The sequence below is a fragment of the Mauremys reevesii genome, linkage group 22, assembly GCF_016161935.1.
Source record: "Mauremys reevesii isolate NIE-2019 linkage group 22, ASM1616193v1, whole genome shotgun sequence".
Taxonomy (NCBI): Eukaryota; Metazoa; Chordata; order Testudines; family Geoemydidae; genus Mauremys; species Mauremys reevesii.
Genome location: NC_052644.1, coordinates 19626610 through 19646500, shown reverse-complemented (window position 1 = coordinate 19646500; position 19891 = coordinate 19626610). Strand labels below are relative to the sequence as shown.

The window sequence follows — 19891 nt, the reverse complement described above, 5'->3', positions numbered from 1 at the left end:
CTCTCAGCCCCCGTCGCTCTAACCACCCGACTCCCCTCCCCGAGCCAGGGAGAGAACCCAGGAGTCCTGGCTCTCAGCCCCCGTCGCTCTAACCACCCAACTCCCCTGCGTCTCTAGCTAACCGTGCAGCAAGGAGTCTCTCTCATTCCTGCCCCCGGCCCTTACCTCTCCGACGCTGTCCACGGCGCAGAAAGAGAAGCTGACGGTTGCCGGTGAGACTCCCCCCCATTTCTTGCGTGAGAAGACATCATATAAAACTATTTATTCATAAATATTTTCCAAAATGAAAATAGGGTTACGAAAAATATTTTAAACACCCGGCCCTCAGCGGCTGCATAGCACCTCGGGAGAAGGGGGGGAAAAGCAATCAGAAAAACCAGCCTCCCCTTTTGAATTCCTGTCCGTCCCTCCCCCAAGGAAAACCCAGCTGATCTGCTTTGGGGCTGGATTGAAAACTCATGGGAGTGGGGAGGAGACGAAAAATGGGAGAGCAGGGGGGTGGGAATTGAGGGGGAGGTAGGGTTTGGGGCCCCCCCAGAGGAATTTTTTTGGGGGGGGTTTACAATAATTCTGCTGGATTTTTTGCTGTTTTAATTTTTTTTTTTAAAAAAGCCAAATGATTTAACGCCCCTCCCCCAAGGTCATCTTTGTTCACTTGTTTTTTGTGCCTGCGCGTGTCCCTCTGCCCACCCCCCCAACACTCACCCAGGAAGGGGGGCCAGGGAATGACTGATTTCCCCTCCCTTCACAGCCCCCCCCCTCTTGTTCTTGTCTTTTAAAACTGCATGCATTTAAAGGGTTCGGATGGCCGGAGGGGGCCCCCGCCTGGGGGTGGTGAGGTGGAATGGGGGTGGGGGAGGCGAGCTTGGCCTCTCGTCCCCCCCCCACGCCCCGATGTCCCGCCCGCGTGACTCTGGAAGGCTGGCGCCCCCTGGGGGGTGAGCAGGCGTCACTGCAGGTCGCGGTCTTCTAGATAGCGGTACTCGAAAGTGAACCCTTCCTTCTTCCGCTGGCCCCATTTCTCATAGTCGAAGTAGATGTACGTGCCCTGAGGGGGGAACGTGGAGGGGGGGAGGCATCAGCAGACGGACAGACAGGCAGAGCCTGTGGTGCTGCACATACCACGGCCTGATTTCGGGCCTAAACATGCTGGGCTGTTACAGGAGGGTCTCAGCTGCATGCAGAGTGTGGTACGTGTCGGTTTGTTACTGTAGGGTCTCCCCCTGGGTGCTAGGGCTGAGAGGGCTGCTGTGTTACAGAGGAGTCTGCTGTGACTTGTGACAGTAGGGTCTCTGACTGACTCCCTTCCCCCAGGTCACTGGCCCCACCCCAGAAGTGGCTGCATTTTCCCGTGGGGCAGCAGCTCAGAGGGGGCCCCGGGGGGAGGGGGAGGCACTAACCTGCTCAAACTCATCCGTGATGGTCTTGGGCTCCTCATGCCGCTGGAACCACATCATGTACTTGGTGTGGAAGCGCCATGACTGCTTCTTCAGGGCTTTGGCCGCCAGGTACTGCGCCTTGGTACCCTGGGGAGAGAGAGAACCGGGCGCGTCACACCGCCGGCCAGCAGGGGGCAGCACTCGGGGCAGCTGGGACCCCCCCCCCAGGGCCTGGGTTGGGGGAGTAGCAGATGGCTTGTGCCACTGACTCAGGGGGGCAACTGGGACCCAACTACGAGGCCAGGGGATGAAGGGTAGCAGATGGCATGTGCCACTGGCTCAGGGGGTAGCTGGGCATGTACCACTGGACCTGGGGGGAATGGCTTGGCATGTACCACTGACACAGGAGGCAGCTGGGACCAGACCACAGGACCTAGGGTCATGGCTCAGCCCATACCACTAGCGTGGGGGTGGGCAGTGGCTTGGTAAGTACCAAAGGCAGCAGGAGAGAAGGGGAATGTACCATTAGCAGTCTTCTTTTGGGGGGGACAGACGACTAGCTACACAGCCAGCAGCAGGTAAATAAAGCAATAGCACCATTCAGCATGTACCAAATGCTCTGGGCATGGGGGGACGGGGGAAACTCTTGGCATACACAGCCCTTGTCCCCTGTTGTTGGTGCATGTCTCGGCATGTACCAATCACAGGGATGGTCAAGTGGGACTGTACCATCAGCACCTGGGGGGGGGGGAGGATCCCCTCCCACATACCAGAGGCAGGTGGAGAGAGAGTGTGTGTGTGTGGATCTTGGCACCTGCCAATGGTAGGAGAGGGGAATATACCATTCACACCTGCAGGGAGGGGAGTTCCCCATGCACATACCACTTGCAGGTGGCCAAGGGGGTATGAGTGTCTGCAGGTACCAATGGGGGGGGAAGGGGAAGGATGGAGCGTACCATCCGTGCCTGCAGGGAGGGGGGGGTGTCAGGTGGCGGATGCGCAAAGCCAGCAGTGGTGTGTGTGTGGGGAGGGGCACGTTGGCAGCAGTCACCCACCTCGCCCCTCCTGCCCGAGGGAAAGGCGGCAGCGGCGGCCAGACAGGGCGGGACTATAGAGCGCTCTAGCCTGCAGAGGGGGCCCTTCTGTACCTCCAGATAGTAGAAGATGAAGAAGAGCGTCTCCGTCGAGAGCCGCTGGTAGAACTCCACGGTGTCCGAGTGCAGCGGAGGCATCTGGTGGTGGTAAGGGGGGGTCGGGCAGGGGTTCCGGGGCAGGTATTGCCTGCGGGGGTGGGGGGAGGGGGTTAGACAGCCTGATGGGAGGGGGAGCAGCATGGTGTCTACTGGGAACAGAACAGAACAGTCCTGGCTCCCAATCCCCTTCCCGCTTTGTCAGACCCCACTCCCCTCCTGAACTGGAGATCGAATCCAGGAGTCCTGGATCCCAGCACCCCTTTCCCCCCCACTCTAACCACTAGACCCCACTCCCCTGCCACAGCCAGGGAGAAAACCCAGCTGTCCTGACTCCCGCCCCCGGATCCAACCACTAGACCCTACTCCCTGCTCAAAGTTGAGGACTGAACCCAGGAGTCCTGCTCTCTCCAAGTTCCCAACGCCCCAGGGACTGTGCCTTACCGGATTCTCTCTGAGTCCGAGGGGTGAGGCATGTGGTGCCAGGCTGCCTCCTCCATGGCCTGCTGGTAGAGCTGCTCCTTGGTGAGGGGCACCGGTCCCAGGGGGCAGACCCCCAGGGAGAGAGGGATGTTCACCTCCGACAGCTGGATAGGCTGCTGGCTGGAGGCCGGCTGCGAGGTCGTGCTACTAATTAAAATGTCTGCTGGGGGGACAGACAGCCTGTTAGATTCTTCAGAGCGCATTGGGAGTGCAAAGCTTTAAAACCAGTTTATGCAATAATCCCTCGCCCGGCGCCAAGATGCAGCCACCTTTCGGGTGGGGCATAGGGGCTGGTCCTACAGGGTCCCCTCACCTGGAAACTCTGTATGTTTCACAATGCCTTCAGCTGCACTGGGACCCATGTGTGTGGGTGGAACCCCTTCCTGTGCTCCAACAAGGCCTGAAAGCCTGAGAGCCTGCTGGAGATGGAACCCAGGAGTCCTGGCTCCCAGCCCCCTGCTCTAACCCTGAGACCCCACTCCCCTCCCAGAGCCGAGGAGAGAACCCAGGAGTCCTCACCCCTTTCAGCCAGGTGGAGAGATGGCACTGGGTCCTCTATACTGGATCCGATGGCTGCTCGCTCTGCCATGGATTTCAAGCTGCTCAGGGGCTCGGGCGCCTGGAAGTGACAGACAGGGTGGGTGGGTGGGAGGGAATCCTGTGACTGTGCCCTCCTCAGCCCCCGAGGTGCCCCCCATCCCCCCACGCAGAGGGGGCAGGCTCACCTTGATTTCTGGCGTGGAGCTGAACTGGGGCGGCCCGTTGAGCAGCGGCTGGCTCGGCTTGGCCTCGGAGAAGGAAGGGGTCGGGGAGCTCGGGGTATTCACCGTCATGGGGACCAGGAGGCCAGAGCTGGCACTGGGGGGCGCGGGGGCTCCGCTGGGCTCTTTCCTGGGGGAGAGGAGAGAGCGTCAGTCAGTGGCCAGTAGGGTGCTGGGGGGCGCGGCCGCCAGGCAGATACTCACGCAGCGCTGCTGGGCGGATTGTGGGCCACTGGCTGGGTGGGGAGCACTGAGCCGCTGCTGCCAAGAACGGAGTCAGACGTGCTGTCAGCCACCACGGAGCTGTAACCTGGGGGATGGAGGGTGGAGACACAGCTCAGGGGGTGGGGGGCAGGGTAAGAGAGCATCCCATGGTCTAAACTCCCTATGGCTGAGTCTGAAAAGTCCCGGGGAATCAGGCCAATGAGACGCCTCCCTTCCCAACCAGGGTCAGAACCCAGGAGTCCTGCTTCCTCTACGTCAACCACCGGATCCCATCCCCCTGCCAGAACTAGGGACAGAACCCAGGAGTCCTGGCGCCCAGCCCCTGCTGTAACCACTACACCCCACTCCCCCTGCCTGAGCTGGGGACAGAACCCAGGAGTCCTGGCTTCCCCGGCTCTAACCACTAGACCCCACTCCCACCCTCCAGAGCTGGGCAATAGACCAGGGACCCGTTCTCTGAGCCTCCCCCCGCACTCACTGGTGGCTCCGTTCTGCTTGCTGGCGTTCTGCTGGGCACTGGGAGGCCGGGGCTGCGAGGCGTTGGCACCGGGGGGCGGGGGCGCGACGGCCTGGGCGTAGGGGGTGGGGGTGCTGGGCGTGTGGCCGGCAGCTGGGACGGCCTTGGCCCCGGCGCCCCCGCTGCTGTTGGACACGGCTCCGTTGCTGCTGGAGCCCGGGCCGTTGCCCAGCGAGGACGAGGTGCTGGAGCTGCTGCCCAGCTGGTAGCTGGGGGTGACGGCCGGCGAGGGTGGGGGGTGGTTGTTGTGGACGCTTTTCGAACCGTTCTTCGCGGGAGACTGTGGGGACAGACAGAGAATTAGTCCTGCTCCCCCCCGCAGAGCCCTCAATGGAACCCAGGAGTCCTGGCTCCCAGCCCCCCCCCCCACTCTAATCACTAGACCCCACTCCCCTCCCAGAGTTGTGGATGGAACCCAGGAGTCCTGGCTCCCTGGAGCCACGTGCTCCCACCCCCGGATAAGGCAGGCAGGCTTGCTGAGCGGGCAGGGCCCTACCCGGGCCCTGGCAGAGCCGGGCTGCCTACCCCACTCTGCCACAGCCTGCCAGGGCAACCCTGGGCGAGTCACTCAGCCTCTGTCCCAGCTCTGTGATTGTTACGTGCGGCCAGGGACCGGGCCCTGGCCCCGCTGCTGCACCATCACACGGCAAGCATGGAACTCGCTGCTGCAAGATGGCACTGGCTGGTCCCCAGGGGCACCCGCGACCCCGAGCCTGCCAAGCGAGGGACACGCCGGGAGCCTGCGCAACTCCCTGCCACAAGGTCTCTGCCTCTGCGGCCTGGCAGTGCTGCTGGGCCCCACGCTGGCAGCTGAGAGCCACGGGCACGGCACCCCCTACGCAACCGAGCCAGACTTGGGGGGGGGGGGGGGGGGGTTCGTCTCTCTGTCCCGTTCGCTGTCTGGGTGCATGAGTGCGCTCTGCCCCGAGGCCCTTTCTCTGCCCCCCGCCCGTGTGGGTCTGTGGGGGGAACTCGCTTAGACCCCCCACTGCTGATCCCGCCCCGCACCTGAGCCCCCTCCCGGACACACATTGCTCCCCGCAGCCCCCTCACTCTGACTCCTCCCCCCAAGCTCCATGGGCCTCCCAGTCTGAGCCCTCCCCACCTGAGCTCCCCAGCCCCACCCCAGACCCCATATCCCCCTCTGAGCCCCACAGCCCCCTCTGAGCCCCACAGCCCCACTCCATGAATTCTTACAGCCCCCACTCTGAGACCCCATATCCCCCACCTGAGCTCCACAGCCCCCCCCCACTCTGAGACCCCATATCCCCCATCTGAGCCCCACAGCCCCCCCCATTATGAGACCCCATAGCCCCCCTCTGAGCCCCACAGCCCCCCTACTCCATGAATTCCTACAGCCCCCACTCTGACTCCTCCCCACCTGAGCCCCATAGCACCCCCAATCTGAGACCCTATAGCCCCACCAGAGCCCCCACTCTGACCCCTCCCCACCTAAGCCCCACAGGTCCCCCACTCTGAACCCTCCCCACCTAGGCCCCACAGCCCCCCCCACTCCATGAATTCCCACAGCCCCTCACTCTGAGACCCCATATCCCCTGAGCCCCACAGCCCCCATTATGAGACCCCACAGCCCCCTCTGAGCCCCACAGCCCCCATCTCCATGAATTCCTACAGCCCCCACTCTGACTCCTCCCCACCTGAGCCCCATAGCACCCCCAATCTGAGACCCTACAGCCCCCACCTGAGCCCCCCCCACTCTGACCCTTCTCCACCTAAGCCCCACAGCCCCCCAACCCCTCCTCACCTGACTCCCCACAGCCCCCCCACTCTGACCTCTCCCCACCTGAGTCCCTACAGCCCCCCTCCTAGAGCCCCATAGCCCCCCACACTCTGACCCCACTAGAGCTCCATGCCCTGCCCTCCCCAGCTCACTGCAGGTGGGTAGCCTGGCCCCAAGGCAGCCATCCCTGCAGCCTCCCAGGGCCAGCCCAGGTGGCAGCAGCCCCGCCCTGCACCTCACTGGAAGGAGACTGGGAGGGGGCGGGGCTAAGAGCCCATGTGATCCCAGCCCCCCAACAAGGAGGAGGAGGCGGGGCTAGGGCAGCCCCACCCACTCCCAGCCCAAACAGTTGGGGCAGCCATGTTCCCAGGCTTCCCCACAAAGTCCCACCAAACCCTGCATTAGACCCGCCCCCAGCCCAGAGGGAACCCAGGAGTCCTGCTCCCAGACCCCACCCCCCGCTCTAACCCCTCACCCCCACTCCCCTCCCAGAGCCGGGAGAGAACCCAGGAGTCCTGGCTCCCAGCCCTACCCCCTCCCCTCCCCACTCTAACCACTCACCCCCACTCCCCTCTCTGTGCCAGAGAGAGAACCCAGGAGTCCTGGCTTCCAGACCCTCTGCTCTAACCCACTAGACCCGTCCCTTCCCAGGGCCAGGGAGAGAAGCCAGGAGTCCTGGTGAAAGCCCCAAGCTCCGATCCGTAGCCAACACCCCACCCCGCTCCCCAGCATAAGGGCAGGCAGGCGCCTGCCGAGTCACTCACCTGACTGACCTCGCTGTCCGTCGACCGCCCCCTCTTCTTGTCATCTTCTGAATTCTCCTGGGGGTGGGAAGGACAGTCAGTGCTCGCCCTGCCACTCCCTGTGGAGATGGGGGGGAGCAGCCCTGCCGCGGGGCAGCCAGTACACGACGCACTGATGTCTCCCTCTGCCGGTTGAGTCTGCCCTACCCATGGCACTGGAGGCCTGGTGTGGCCTCCCATTTCCCAGAGCCAGGAGAAAACTCAGGTGTCCTGGCTCCCAGCCCCCCCATTCTAACCACTAGACCTCATTCCCTTCCCAGAGCCAGGAGAGAACCCAGGCGTCCTGGCTCCCAGCCCCTCCCTACTAGGCAATGCTGCCTTCCTTAAGGGACACCAACCCAGCACCCCTGCCGCTGGGTTACGCTGGCTGGCTGGGAGTCCCGGTTCCGGTGCAGGCCTTGCACTGTCCCATTTTGCACGGGGTTGGGCGACGGATCCCGCTGAGGCAGGACTCGGGCGGCAGGGCCGTGCCAGGCAGGGCCGGGGGAGCTCCTTACCGTCGTGCAGTTGGCAGGGCTGGGCGGAATGGGCGAGCTGGAGGTGGTGGAGGTGGGAGTGCTGCTGGACTGGTTGAAGATCTCGTCCTCCAGGTGGCTGTGGGTGGGCGGGGAGGTGGCTACCAGAGCCTGCGCTGGAAGCGGGACGGGAGCAGAACGAGCCACAGTTAGGCAGAGACGCTGGCATCCCGCCATGGGCCTGCGTCCGGTCTGCCCTGCTTTCCCGGGGAGATACCTGGAGATCTGTTCCAACACAGTTCTCCCAGGCCACGCACCCAGGGATCTGAGACCTCGCAGCTCCGGTCTTGTCTCCCTGCTCGCCTGGGGGATGCTTTGGATGGAGGGCAATGTTCCAATTCAGGAATGGACGGGAGGGATTTCTTCTAAACCCTCTGTAAACTCCAATGGCCTGAACACACTTAGGAGAAAACTGCTCTGGGATAAAACCCCAACACCTCTAGCCAGGTGATTAACAAGCTGCAAAGCACCCAGGCGCCACCTCCCCAGCTCCACCACACGTAATCCGGGAAGAGCCGAATCGGAACATTTCCAGGCCTTTCTAGAAAGATGCCAGGAAATTAAACAAGCCGTCGGTGGGATCTGGGACTCCCTTAAAGCCACATTTGGGGCAACTGGAACTGCGGGGGCTCCTGGGTTCTGCGGTCGCTGCTCGGAGGGGATCTCGCCTCTGATCGACACAAAGGCAAAGCCCAATCATAGCCCTGGCTCCAGGGAGAATCTGCGCCAGGATTTCTGAGCAGCCGCTCCCCTCCCTGTGCCCCCTTGATACACAAGGCTCGGTGATCACAGGTGTGAAACTGACAAGGGGGCAGGAGGGGAACGAGCCATGGAGAGCAGGAAAGTGCGAGCGAAATCGGCTGATGACACATGGGCGGAGGGGGGCGGCATCACTCCAGAGGAGTGGCGCTTTCCCCAGGCAGGACGGGATGACCTGCAGGACCCGAGTCAGAGAAATGATGAGATTTAACCATACAAACTGCACGGGGGCCCCCCGAGAATTTCAGCTGTAAGCCAGGGGCTGGCCAGGGGTGGATCCCCCCAGCCCTGTAGCAGGATGCCGCCGCTGGGACACGGTCGGGAAGAAAGGCAGCGGGATGTCAGGAGGCATCTGCAGCAGGGTGAGGGGAGCCTGGATCCCACTGGGAAGCCCTGGGCCGGTGGCACCAGACCAAAGGGGGATAAACGGCCAGGCTGGGAACGGGAAGCAGGGCAGAAGGTTCGGCTAAGCGAGGGGGTCCCTTCCGGTCTGGATTCGGCTGCCCCAATCCCGGCTCTGGTTCTGGGGCCTCTAACGCACTGATCAGCTGGAGAGGGCCCAGCGACCAGCCAGGCGGACGACGAAGGGGTTGGAAAAACCTGCCCTCCAGCGAGAGACCTGATCAGCGGAACGCGGACCCCAGTCTCCCCCGCCGCGGGGGCCGGGACACTTACGAATGTCTTCTAGGTCGAGGTCGTCGTAGAGAAACTCGTTCTCCTCGAAGTCGGGGTCCTGTGAGGAGTCCACGTAATACTCCACGTCGTCCTTGATCTTGCGGATCGAGTCCACCTGGATGGAGTCGTTGTCCAGCATGCGCAGGATGGTCTCCAGCATGCGGATGTGGTACCGGTGCTTTTCGATGTGCCGCTTCAGCCCCTCGATCCGGTCCTGCTTCTACGGGGAAGGGGCATGGGCAGATGGACACAAGCCGAGAAATGCTTCCCCCCCCCGCCCACACCCCACCTCTCCTCCAGCCCCCTGCTCTAACCACTAGCCCACACTCCTCTCCTACAACCAGGAGAGAACCCGGAGTCCTGGCTCCCAGCCCCCTGCTCTAACCACTAGCCCACACTCCTCTCCTACAACCAGGAGAGAATCTGGAGTCCTGGCTTCCAGCCCCCCTGCTCTAACCACCAGCCCCCACTCCCCTCCCAGGGCCAGGAGAGAACCCAGGAGTCCTGGCTTCCAGCCCCCCTGCTCTAACCACCAGCCCCCACTCCCCTCCCAGAGCCAGGGTGAGAACCCAGGAGTCCTGGCTTCCAGCCCCCCTGCTCTAACCACTAGCCCCCACTCCCCTCCCAGAGCCCGGAATAGAACCCAGGAGTCCTAGCTCCCCGTTCTCTCGCTCCCCACCACGCTGCCTCCCCACACATCCTCCCTGGGTCCCAGGCAGGCGGTGACTCACATCCTTGTCCCCCTTCTTCTTGCGTGTCTGCACAGAGAGTGACTCCACCTCGCTCTCAAACTGATCCACCTGCATGTTCAGCGTGTCGATGGTGTTCTGGGGGGGGGGAAGAGAGCCGCACACCGTCACCCCCAGCGCAGTCCCTGGGGGCTCCCACGCGCCGGCTGCTGCAGCCCCGTGAGACACCCGGCAGCCGCCCCCCCCCGCACTACCTGGGGCCTTCTCTGGTGCTTCCTCACTGAAGATTGCAGGCCAATATAAAGCCTCCGACTGCCCTGCAGAAAGGCAGTAATCCATCCGGGGCCCCTCGCCTGGGGCTGGGATGTGACCACCTCTGGGGTTTGGTACGAGGGGCTGGTTATCCAGGGACCCCCCACGGGCCCCTCTGGGCTGGGATGCGGAGCCTGTTCAGGACGGAGACCCACACTGGGGCCTTGAGACCAGCAATGACTGTGAGGGGGGGGAGCACCCCTGTGTGAGCCCCCCCTGCTCCTTGCAGCACAGCGTCCCCTGGGCCGGGGGGGGGGGGGGGGAAGAGCCCCGCTTTGGCCCCTCCCCATGCCCCCATCAGTCTGACCTCTGCTTCGCTGATCAGGAGACCCCCCCCTCCCATCTCCCGGCCTTACCGTTAACCACTGGCCAACCTCTTCCTTCTCCTTCTGCGCAGGGTCGACTTTCTGCGCCAGGCCCAGCCCCTCCTTGGAGTAGGCTTTGGTCTTGGTCTCCCGCTCCACCACCTTGAACCGCTCCATTTGCTGGAACGAGAGAGAGAGGGAGGTGGGGGGGGGGTGTTCAGTGTCTGGGGAACTGAGGGGGGAGGGTCCGCCACCCCCGCACAGGGAATCAAGAGACCCCAAGAGACATACAGGCTCCCCGACCCCTCAATCCAGTCCAGGACATGGCAAATATAGCCCTGGTTGGCCACGCCTGGCAGCCTCTCAGCTGATCCTGGCTCCCAGCCCCTGCCAGCTCTAACCACTAGACCCCACACCCCTCCCAGAGCCAGGCACGGAACCCAGGAGTCCTAGCTCCTGGTGCGCCCACCACTATCCCGTGCCTCCTGCTGTCATTCAGGACCCAGCCTCATGCCCCAGAGGCCCCAGTCCGGCCCTACCCCTTCCAGATCTGACTCCACCTGCCCCTGCCCTGCCAGCTGGCTGCCCTCTGTGATGTCACACTGCCCCATCAGCCAATCACAGCAGAGGGAAGAGTGGCCTATTGGAGAGGAGGGTGGGGCTCTGGTGAGTGTGTGGGTGGACCCCCCCCTACCCTGGAGGGGAAAGCACCCCCGATGCCCGTAGGGGAGGCCTCACAACTCATGGGGCATGAGCCTAGTTGCTGTCGCTCAGCCCCTGAGCTTTAAACCCTCTGTGTCCCGTTCCCCCGTTCTCTCCATGGCCGGGGCTGCCCCGAACGGAGCCCCGTGGGGGCTGTGCTGGGAGAGAAGGGACCAGGGCCGGGCACAGTGCTCGTGGGGGGGCTCCAGGATCCCAGAGAGTGGGCCTGGGCATTGCTGGAGGTGACCCATACACGGATCTCCCCGCAGCGCATGGAGCCCCGCCGTCGGGGGGGTCAGGTACGCTGGTCCCACGGAGAAGGCCAGGAGCATTGTGGGATGGCTGCATGGCTGTGCCAGGGCGGGAGTGACACTGCGCCGCTGGCAAGGGGAGCTGGGCCATCGGAAATGCAGGAGACCCGCCCCAGCACCCTGCTCTAACCACTAGACCCTACTCCCCTCTGAGCTGGGGATAGAATCCAGGACTCCTGACTCCCAGCCTCCCTGCCCCCCCCCCCCCAACTCCATTCCCACACACAGCCAGGGAGAGAACCCAGGACTCCTGGCTCCCAGCCCCACCCCGCAACCACTAGACCCCACTCCCCGCCCAGAGCTGGGGAGAGGACCCAGGAGTCCTGGCACTCCTCCAACTATCCCACTGCTGCCTCCTGCGAGTGTGGCGTGGTTCAGTGCACAGGAGCCTCCGCCAGCGCAGTGTTCCTACGGCCGCCCTGACAGGCCCATGCCACCAACCCCAGACGCAGCCAGCCAGCGCCACCCCCTTGACGGCCGGGAAGCGGGGCACAAAATCCCCCCTCCCCCGCTCTCACCCACCAGATCAGCTGGCCGGCCCATCCAGCGCCCGGAGACTTTCGCCAGATGGAAGCGTCTCTGCCCGTGGATGGCTAAACTGGGCCGCTAAAACCGAGGTGCCGCCGAGATCTGCGCCACTGGCAGCGCAGGATGGGCCAGAAAATCCCCCAGGTCTCTGCCCCATGCACTGGAGGGAGACGCTCTCCCACCCCCAAGTCTGGTGAGTCCCCGCACGTGAGCAAGAGACACCTGCCTGGCAGGACTGTCTCAGAGCAGCGCGGCCCCCATCCCCGCCGACTGCTGCTGCTTCCACAGATGGAGGAAAAACCCGCCGGTTACAGCTCTGGATCGGGGGCAAAACTTCCTTCCTGACCCCGACAGGCTGCAGCCCTGAAGCCTGGCCATTACCCCCTTTGGCCTCCTACCGTCTCAATGAGTTTCCGGTTGTCTATCAGCTGCCTCTTGTCTTTGATCTCATTTGAAGCCACCCACGTCTTGATCTGGTCCCTCAGCCTCTGCGGAGATGGGGTGGAGAGAAGGGAGGGGTCAGCAGACAGAGAGACGGGCCCTTGGCGCCCACCCCCTGCCCCACTTCGACCCCTAGAGGCATCAGCCAACACAGCCTTGGTCTGTACATGGGAGAGGTAACGAGGACACTCCCCCCATGAGCCCCCACCAACTGGGAGGACGCCCTCTGCAGAGCGGGGTGAGAATCGCAGGGAGCACAAGGATCTCGCTGGAGAATAAGGGGAGGAAGAAAGGCAAGACAAGGAGAGACTGGGGGGTCACGAGGCCTGGGTTCTATCCCTGGGTCTGAGAGGGCAGTGGGGCCTAGTGGTTAAAGAAAGGGGGATGGAAGCCTGGAGTCCTGGGTTCTAGCCCCAGCTCTGGGAGGGGAGTGGGGTCTAGTGGTTAAAGCAGGGGGGCTGGGAGCCAGGGTGCCTGGGTTCTCTCCCCGGCCCTGGAAGGAGAGTGATGTGCAGTGGTTAGAACACGGGACTGGGAGGCAGGACTGCTGGGTTCTAGCCCCAGCTCTGGGAGGGGAGTGGTGTGCAGTGGTTAGAGCATGGATGGCTGGGAGTCAGGACTCCAGTGACCGTCTCTCTGGGGCAGGTGGGAGTTTTCCCAACAGCCCCGGCTGAGTCCACGTATCCCGAGGGCTCCAGACGGCCAAAGTGCTGGGCCTACCTGGAGCTTCTTGATCTCCTTCTTCAGGTCGGCTTCATACTTCTCCTTCTGGTTGGCGTTGGCTGCATTGTGGAGCTGTGGGGGGGAGACAGAGGGTGAGACAGGGTACGGGGATGGGACAGAGCGCCCTTGGCAGGCCGGGGGTGGCTCCCTGGTCTGGTGTGGGATCAGTTGGGGAGCTACAATAGCCAGGGAGGGGGAGCTGGGGGGATCCAATATGGGGTGAGGCCCAGGAGGCTGGGGGGGGGGCTGCCTGTTCTGGTGTGATGTGGGGTAGGGGGGTGTAGACACAAACAGCTCTTGGGGTGGTGTGGGGGGCAGCGAGGCCGGGGGAGAGAAGAGAATCGATGCTGGAGAGAAAAGCAGAAAAGTTGGGGGACAGGGAGAGAGCACGGTGGGAGGTGATGAGAGAGTGGGGCAGAGAGCCAGGGGCAGCGAGCCGGGGTGAGGCCGAAGGGGGAGCTCTTACCTTCTGCCAAATATCCTCAAACTGCTCCACCCCCTCGGAGACCTTCTTCAGACACCGATCGATCTCACCTGGAGGAGCGGAGGGGCGGGGGTCAGCCCCAATCTCCGGCAGGGCTAATTACAGCCACCTCCCGCCCCCCACCCCCCAGCCCAGTGTGAGGTACAGGGGAGGTAGACGGGCCGGGCCTGAGGTCACACAATGGTTTGAACCTCAAATAGATCTCAGGAGTCCTGGCTTCCAGATCTCCCCTCCCAGAGCCAGGGAGAGAACCCAGGAGTCCTGGCTCCCAGCCCCCCGACTCTAAAGGCAGCCCCGACAAACTCCATCGCTCCAGCTCTCACAAAGCAGGGAAAAGACACAGGGGGAGGGGGAAGAAGCCTCTCTCTCTGCCCCCCCCATACATGCCCCCAGCCACGCACCCCGGGAAGGGCGGGGGGGAGCTGCCCTACCTTGCAATTTCCTCTTGTCAGCCATGTTTGGGTCACTGGCGGGGGGCTCTCCTCATGCTTCAGAAAGCTCCAACACTGAGGGGACAGCAAAGCACCGTTACGGCAATGCAGCCTCCCAACCCACTGGGGAGAGGCCCCGGGACCATTCCCACCTCCCTGAGCCAGCCAGTCCCTGCCTGGGGGTCAGATGGGAGCCGGCACCCCCTAGTGGGGAGAAGCCCTGGGCCCCTTTCCCTGCCCCCTGAGCCAGCCAGTCCCTGCCTGGGGGTCAGATGGGAGCCGGCGCCCCCTAGTGGAGAGAAGCCCTGGGCCCCTTTCCCTGCCCCCTGAGCCAGCCAGTCCCTGCCTTGGGGTTGGATGGGAGCCGGCGCCCCCTATGGGGGAGAGGCCCTGGGCCCCTTTCCCCGCCCCCCTCAGTCAGCCAGTCTCTCATCATATTCTTTGAGCAGATCAATTGTACCAAGGCTGTTCGTTCATACACCCCCACCCCAGCAGGGGGCAGCGCTGCACACACAACCACACCCCCACCCAGCAGGAGGGGGCAGCGCTGCGCACACAGCCACGCCCCCATCCTGCAGCAGGGGGCAGCGCTGCGCACACAGCCACGCCCCCATCCTGCAGCAGGGGGCAGCGCTGCGCACACAGCCACGCCCCCATCCTGCAGCAGGGGGCAGCGCTGCGCACACAGCCACACCCCCACCCAGCAGCAGGGGGCAGCGCTGCGCACACAGCCACGCCCCCATCCTGCAGCAGGGGGCAGCGCTGCGCACACAGCCACACCCCCACCCAGCAGGGGGCAGCGCTGCGCACACAGCCACGCCCCCATCCTGCAGCAGGGGGCAGCGCTGCGCACACCCACCCAGCCAAGCGATGAAATAGCAGGTTTTGAGGGCCGAGCGGCTGGCCCAGAAGGAGCCCGGCTGACAGGACGCTGGCTGCATGGCCCCTTGCCAGGGTGCTGCTGCCGGTGGCCCTGAGGCTGGCTCCAGGGGGCGTGGCACAGCGTGGGCCAGGGCTGCCGAGACAGGCAGGATTCGGGTGCGGCTGGGTGTTAACCCCAAAGCCGACAGCGCCTGGAGTCTGAACGGAGCCACCTCGGATCTCAGCGACCCGGGACCGGCAAGCCCGGGAGACTGTGCGTGACTGGAGGATGGGGAGGAGACCTGAGCCTGTGTGTTCAGACGCTGCCTGGACGGGGTCAGCCCCCGGCTAGTCCGGCTGCTGTTTGTTATTTTCTTGCTGGGGGGGAGACGGGGCTTCCCTGGGCTGCTTCATACCTAAGGGCTGATTCTCAGGAGGGGCAGCCCCCCAGGGTGACTCAGGGCAGCTCAAGCATAGGCTCCGGTCTCTGGGGGGCAGAGAATAGCCACAGCCTAGGGTGCCCCGGCCAGGCCCCTGATCTGACCCCAGGGGAAGGTGATTTGGGTGGGGGGGGGCTGTTTCCACCCCCTTTGTCCTCCCCAAGGGGCCTGGGCATTACCAGCTAAGGGCTGTTTGTTCAGTTTCACTTCCTGGTTCCCCAGGAGGCAAACCACCGGGGCAGGGGGAGGGTGTCACACGCCAAAGAACCTTCCCCCCTGAGGCTTGGGGGGAGCCCCCCTGCATCCTTGCTTCCTAACAACACACTGGAGGCCTCAGGGAGATGGCCAGGTCCCTTTAATCTGCCCCCCCACCCAAGGGACAATTCTCAGCCATCTCCCCACGGGAATCATCTTGTCTGCCCCACCCCTGCAGGAGCCCAGAGCCCAGCGGGATTGGCTAATCACTACTGATGGAGAAGCCACACCTGGCCCAACCCTTCCAGATGTTAATTACCCCCCCCCATTAAAAACCTGCCCCTCAGTTCCACTCTGAACTGGCCGAGCTTTCCCTCCCAGCCAGCAGCCCTGGTAAGACCGGTGCCTGCCAGCCCGAGGAGCCCCCTGAACCTTCTCTTTGTTCAGCCACACAGAGGGAGCTGGTGGGGCTCTCCTGACCCTTTGTGACTGATCAGCCCCTGGCTGGGATGGGGGACCCCAAGCTGCCCCCAGGATCCCAGCAGTCTCCCCCCACGGCCCCTGCATGTTCCCCCTGGGATCCCATTAGCCCCCATGGCCCCAGCGTCTACTGAACAGCTGCTGTGCCCCCCAAGTGCTTTGCAAGAGGCCAAAGGGCTCTGGCTTACCTAGAGGTGGCCTGGCTGTCTAGGGCCTGCAAGTGGGAGGCTCCTACACAGGTGAAAGAGGCACATGACTGGGAGGAAGGTTGAGAGCCCCTCCCCCCAACCACAGCCTGTGCTGCAGCATAGGATGCTGGGAAAGGAGTGGGGCTATAAAGATTTAGTGGTCTAAGAGTGGGCTCTGGGCTGTCAGCCAGAGCGCCCCTCCTGGGGGAGGAGAACCACAGCACAGCAGTGGCCCCCTTTGTACAGGGCTTACGGAGAGAGGTGAGTGCTGCTAGGCCTGCTTTGCAGATTGGGAAACTGAGGCACAAAATGGGGCTGAGCTGTACCTTGGGTCATGCAACAGGCTGGAGTAGAATCTGTGAGTTCACGCCAGTTTCCTCCTGCTCTAGACCCCATTCCCCTCCCAGAGCTGGGGACAGAACCCAGAAGTCCTGGCTCCCAGCTGCCCCCCTGACACCATCTCCTCCCAGAGCTGGGGACAGAACCCAAGCGTTCTGGCTCCCAGCCCCTCCTGCTCCAACCACTAGCCTACAATTTCTCCAGTTAAAATACCCCTTGGCCTTTACACACCAAGTGGAGAGAACTGATTTGATCACTTTAAATTCTAACCTGCCACCAGTTTCTTAAGACTGTGAACTTGGCTTGTGGACTGTGCTGGAAGGGGGCTGGCTGTGGGGCACGGGGAGCTGTCTGAACAGCACAGCATGGCACCTGCTTGCCTTTCTCCTGTCAGATGGGCAGCTGTCACTGCTTTTCTCATGAGACTGGCCATAAACCCAATGATCTAGGGAGAGCCCAAGCCCCCCATATTCCACTGAAGACTTTGGCGCCCCTGAAACAATCAGAGAGATCAAGGGGACAAAGGGAGTCTGTGGCAGAATGGGGCTCTCTGGCATCCCAATCCCCTGCCTTGCTCACAAGCGCCTCCACAATCGGCTTGTAAAACTGCCTGCTCTGTGAGGCAGGGGCTGTCCGGTGTCTGTACAGCGCCTGGCACGGCAGGGCCCTGCTCTGTGACTGGCATGAGGAAAACCCGTAATTAATCCTATAACTGCACAGCCACAACCTAGGGGGAGTGGGAGTAAGCAGTGCACCTGGAAATGACATGGCTGCTTCTGAGACCTGGCTATGCCAGGGTGAAACTGACCAGCAGAGCAATTCCAATACAACTGAGCTACAGAGCATCTGGGGAGGGACCTAGTCAATTTCCTCCTGGCCAGGCCAGCCCTGAAATTGATCAGATTGAGACTGCCCCTTTAAATTTAGATCTAAACATCCTGGAAATCAACAATTTGTTTGAATACACTGGAAGATCAACAGACAAGCTCCCCCAAAGGGAAGCATCCAGCTTTTAGCAGCGGCTGTTGCCTAGTAGTGTCTGAAAGCCAAAAATTGCAGACTGTCCACAAACTGCAATGGATTTAGCTGTTGCTTTTGAGCTGGGGTCCTGTCTCCTATGGATCAGCAGGGATGCAAAGGCCTGGGGATGCTATCGCTTTTTCTGGCTACCTCCCCTGAGAGGGCTGAGGAGCAGGGGAGCTCAAAATCAAATCCCCTGCCAGAGGCATGGATGGGAAGATAAGGCTAGCAAGAGTCTGATTTGGCCTTGTAAATTTGGGCCCTAAAGGAGGTTGGGGAACTGGACACTTCCCCCCCCCCCCCCCCCAGGGGGCATGGGCTCTGATCTGGCCCCAGAGCAGGGGGAATGGTTAGCTGGGGGGTAGGGAATGGGACATGAGGCCTTACCCTTCTAGGGGGCAGCAGCTCTGATCCGGCCGCAGGGCAGGGGTCTGGCCAGCTCTGAGGGGTGGAATGGGATATGAGGCTTCACCTAAGGCAAATAAATTCTTTACCTGGCTAATAGCAGCTATGAGCAGTCATCTGTTTTCCAACCCCCCCCCACACCCGTGGCCTGGCTGTCTTGGTACAAGCTGGCACCAGGGCTGAGCGGCTGGAGTCAGAGCTGCTGGCAGATAGGGACAATGGAGGGGTTTAGGGAGAAAGCCCATGGGCTGCACATCCATCAGGCCTCATGGTTAGAGCCCTGCTGCCCCACACAATCCCATCCATGGCCAGGGCTGGGGCTCTGCCCCCAAAGGGGATCCAGTAACAAGCCCTTTTGTGAAGTGGTGGGAACAGAACCCAGGTGTCCTGCTGGCTGATCTACTGCTCTAGCCACTAGGCTGCCTGCCCCTGGGGGAGGGGGAGCGGGGACCTAGGTATCCTAACTCCCTTGCTCCAGCCGCTAGGCTCCTCGCCTGAGCTGAAGCCCTATGCCACTTAATAATGGGAGAAGGGGACAGGGGGCCTTTCCCCTCCGCACATGCACAACCACTGCCCCATCTCTGCTTCCCCTACAGATCCCACATCCCCCCTGCCCCTATGTACCCCGTACCCGCCACACTCACCCCCAGGAACCTCGCGGGATGCTCCCGGCCCGTGGAGCCCTCCTGCCACCCCGACCCTCACAGCGCTGCTGGAGTAACGGCTCCTCCCCCCCCTTTACACCCGATTACCCCCCCATTCCCCTATGGGCCCCACAACCCCCTGGCCCACTATAGCCCCTCCTCCCCTAGGGATCCCTATAGGCCCCCTACAGCACCCAGCACGCTGCCCTCCTGCTAGGGACCCTACAGACCCCCCTCTCCACAGGGTCCCCATGGACCCCCATAGCCCCCTCCCCCATACAGACCCCTCCCCATAGGGGGTCCCCCGGGGCCCCCCCGGACCCCCCTCCCCGGAGGCTCCTGCGGGCCGGTCGGGCCCCGGGGATCGGTCCCCTCCCCCCGATCGCGGGCCGACTGTCGCGATGCTGCCGCCGATCAGTCGGGTCGCCACCCCCTCCCCCCACTCGCCGCCGTCTCTCGGGCTCCGCGGCATCCAAGATGGCGGCCAGCTGCCTCCGTCCGCCTCTCCGCCCCGGGGCAGGGCCCCGCCCCCCGGCCGCTCCCCATTGGGTTTGCCGCACGCCCGTTAAATACCTTTGCTCTCCTATTGGCTATATTAGATGGGCGGGGCAACCCAGGAGACCCTCCTACCCAGTATATGTCAATCAACACTCAACGTCCTCATTATTGGCCTCAGCACACATCCGTCAGCTCTCCTCACCGTTTATTGGCTGATAAGGGAGGGGCATAAAAGAGGCTCGCCCACATGGGTAAAGGAAGCAAAGGGCGCTACCCGTCACAGCGCGGTCTTCGCCATTGGTCGGAGGGGCTGCCCATGAAGCCACTCTCGCAGCTGATTGGCTTCCAGCCGCAGACAGCATACCGCTCAATCGCAACGATTACCTGACGCGGGGAGGCGGGCTGATGGATTCGCAAGACATTGATTGGCTGAAAGGATGGACGACGAACCAATAGTAATAGGGTGCAACAAGGAGGCGGACTTAAACACACTGTTGAAAGCTATTGTCCACTGAGGTTCTCACTCAAACCCTTAGGGACCAATAGGATTGGAGACCACGGAAAGAGCCCGCCCCCTAGGTACTATGGGCAATATTGAGTTATATGCACCAGGCCTTAAAGGGCAGTTGGGGCCCAGCGCGGCCAGGGTGCACAGTGACCCCATGCAGGCAGCTGTGCAGCAGGGTGCAGAAGGGGGGGGGAATCTAACCAACAAGGGTGGGGGAGCCTGGCCTAGCCACGGCCAGGAGAACCCCCCAGCACTGGGGCAGCAGAGTGTGGGTTTGGGGGGCCCAGCCCCTAGGAGGTGAGTTAGGGCAGCAGCCTGTGTGGACATGGGGGTGGTGGA

General features: G+C 62.8%; 1 protein-coding gene across 9 annotated transcripts; it reads right to left on the bottom strand.

The window, feature by feature from the left end:
* Positions 1-247: 247 nt before the first annotated feature.
* On the bottom strand, positions 248-19007 carry CNOT3 (CCR4-NOT transcription complex subunit 3). 9 transcript variants are annotated; one of them, XM_039509990.1, is made up of 18 exons: positions 18877-19007; positions 13975-14049; positions 13526-13593; positions 13057-13131; positions 12294-12383; positions 10406-10534; positions 9780-9875; positions 9049-9262; positions 7597-7730; positions 7061-7117; positions 4517-4835; positions 4018-4123; positions 3778-3943; positions 3572-3671; positions 3014-3215; positions 2435-2660; positions 1401-1526; positions 248-1048 (listed from the first exon to the last, which is right to left on the bottom strand). In XM_039509990.1, the coding sequence occupies exons 2-18, from the start codon at positions 13997-13999 to the stop codon at positions 950-952; spliced, it is 2232 nt and encodes a 743-aa protein (XP_039365924.1). In that variant the 5' UTR covers positions 14000-14049; positions 18877-19007; the 3' UTR covers positions 248-949. The 9 variants fall into 9 exon arrangements, with proteins under 9 accessions (XP_039365924.1, XP_039365919.1, XP_039365923.1 ...); XM_039509985.1 differs by having other exon boundaries at positions 9049-9268; positions 18877-19006; XM_039509989.1 differs by having other exon boundaries at positions 3014-3212; positions 9049-9268; positions 18877-19004.
* Between the last annotated feature and the right edge of the window lie 884 nt (positions 19008-19891).

What these genes read in the sequence shown, in the direction of transcription:
- CNOT3 (XM_039509985.1), bottom strand. Translation starts at nt 13,999, where the DNA reads ATGGCTGACAAGAGGAAATTGCAAG. An exon ending in TTGAGGATATTTGGCAGAAG is followed by an intron (nt 13,132 to 13,525) that starts GTAAGAGCTCCC and finishes TCCCCCCCACAG; the next exon opens with CTCCACAATGCAGCCAACGC. An exon ending in AGGAGATCAAGAAGCTCCAG is followed by an intron (nt 12,384 to 13,056) that starts GTAGGCCCAGCA and finishes CCATCTCCGCAG; the next exon opens with AGGCTGAGGGACCAGATCAA.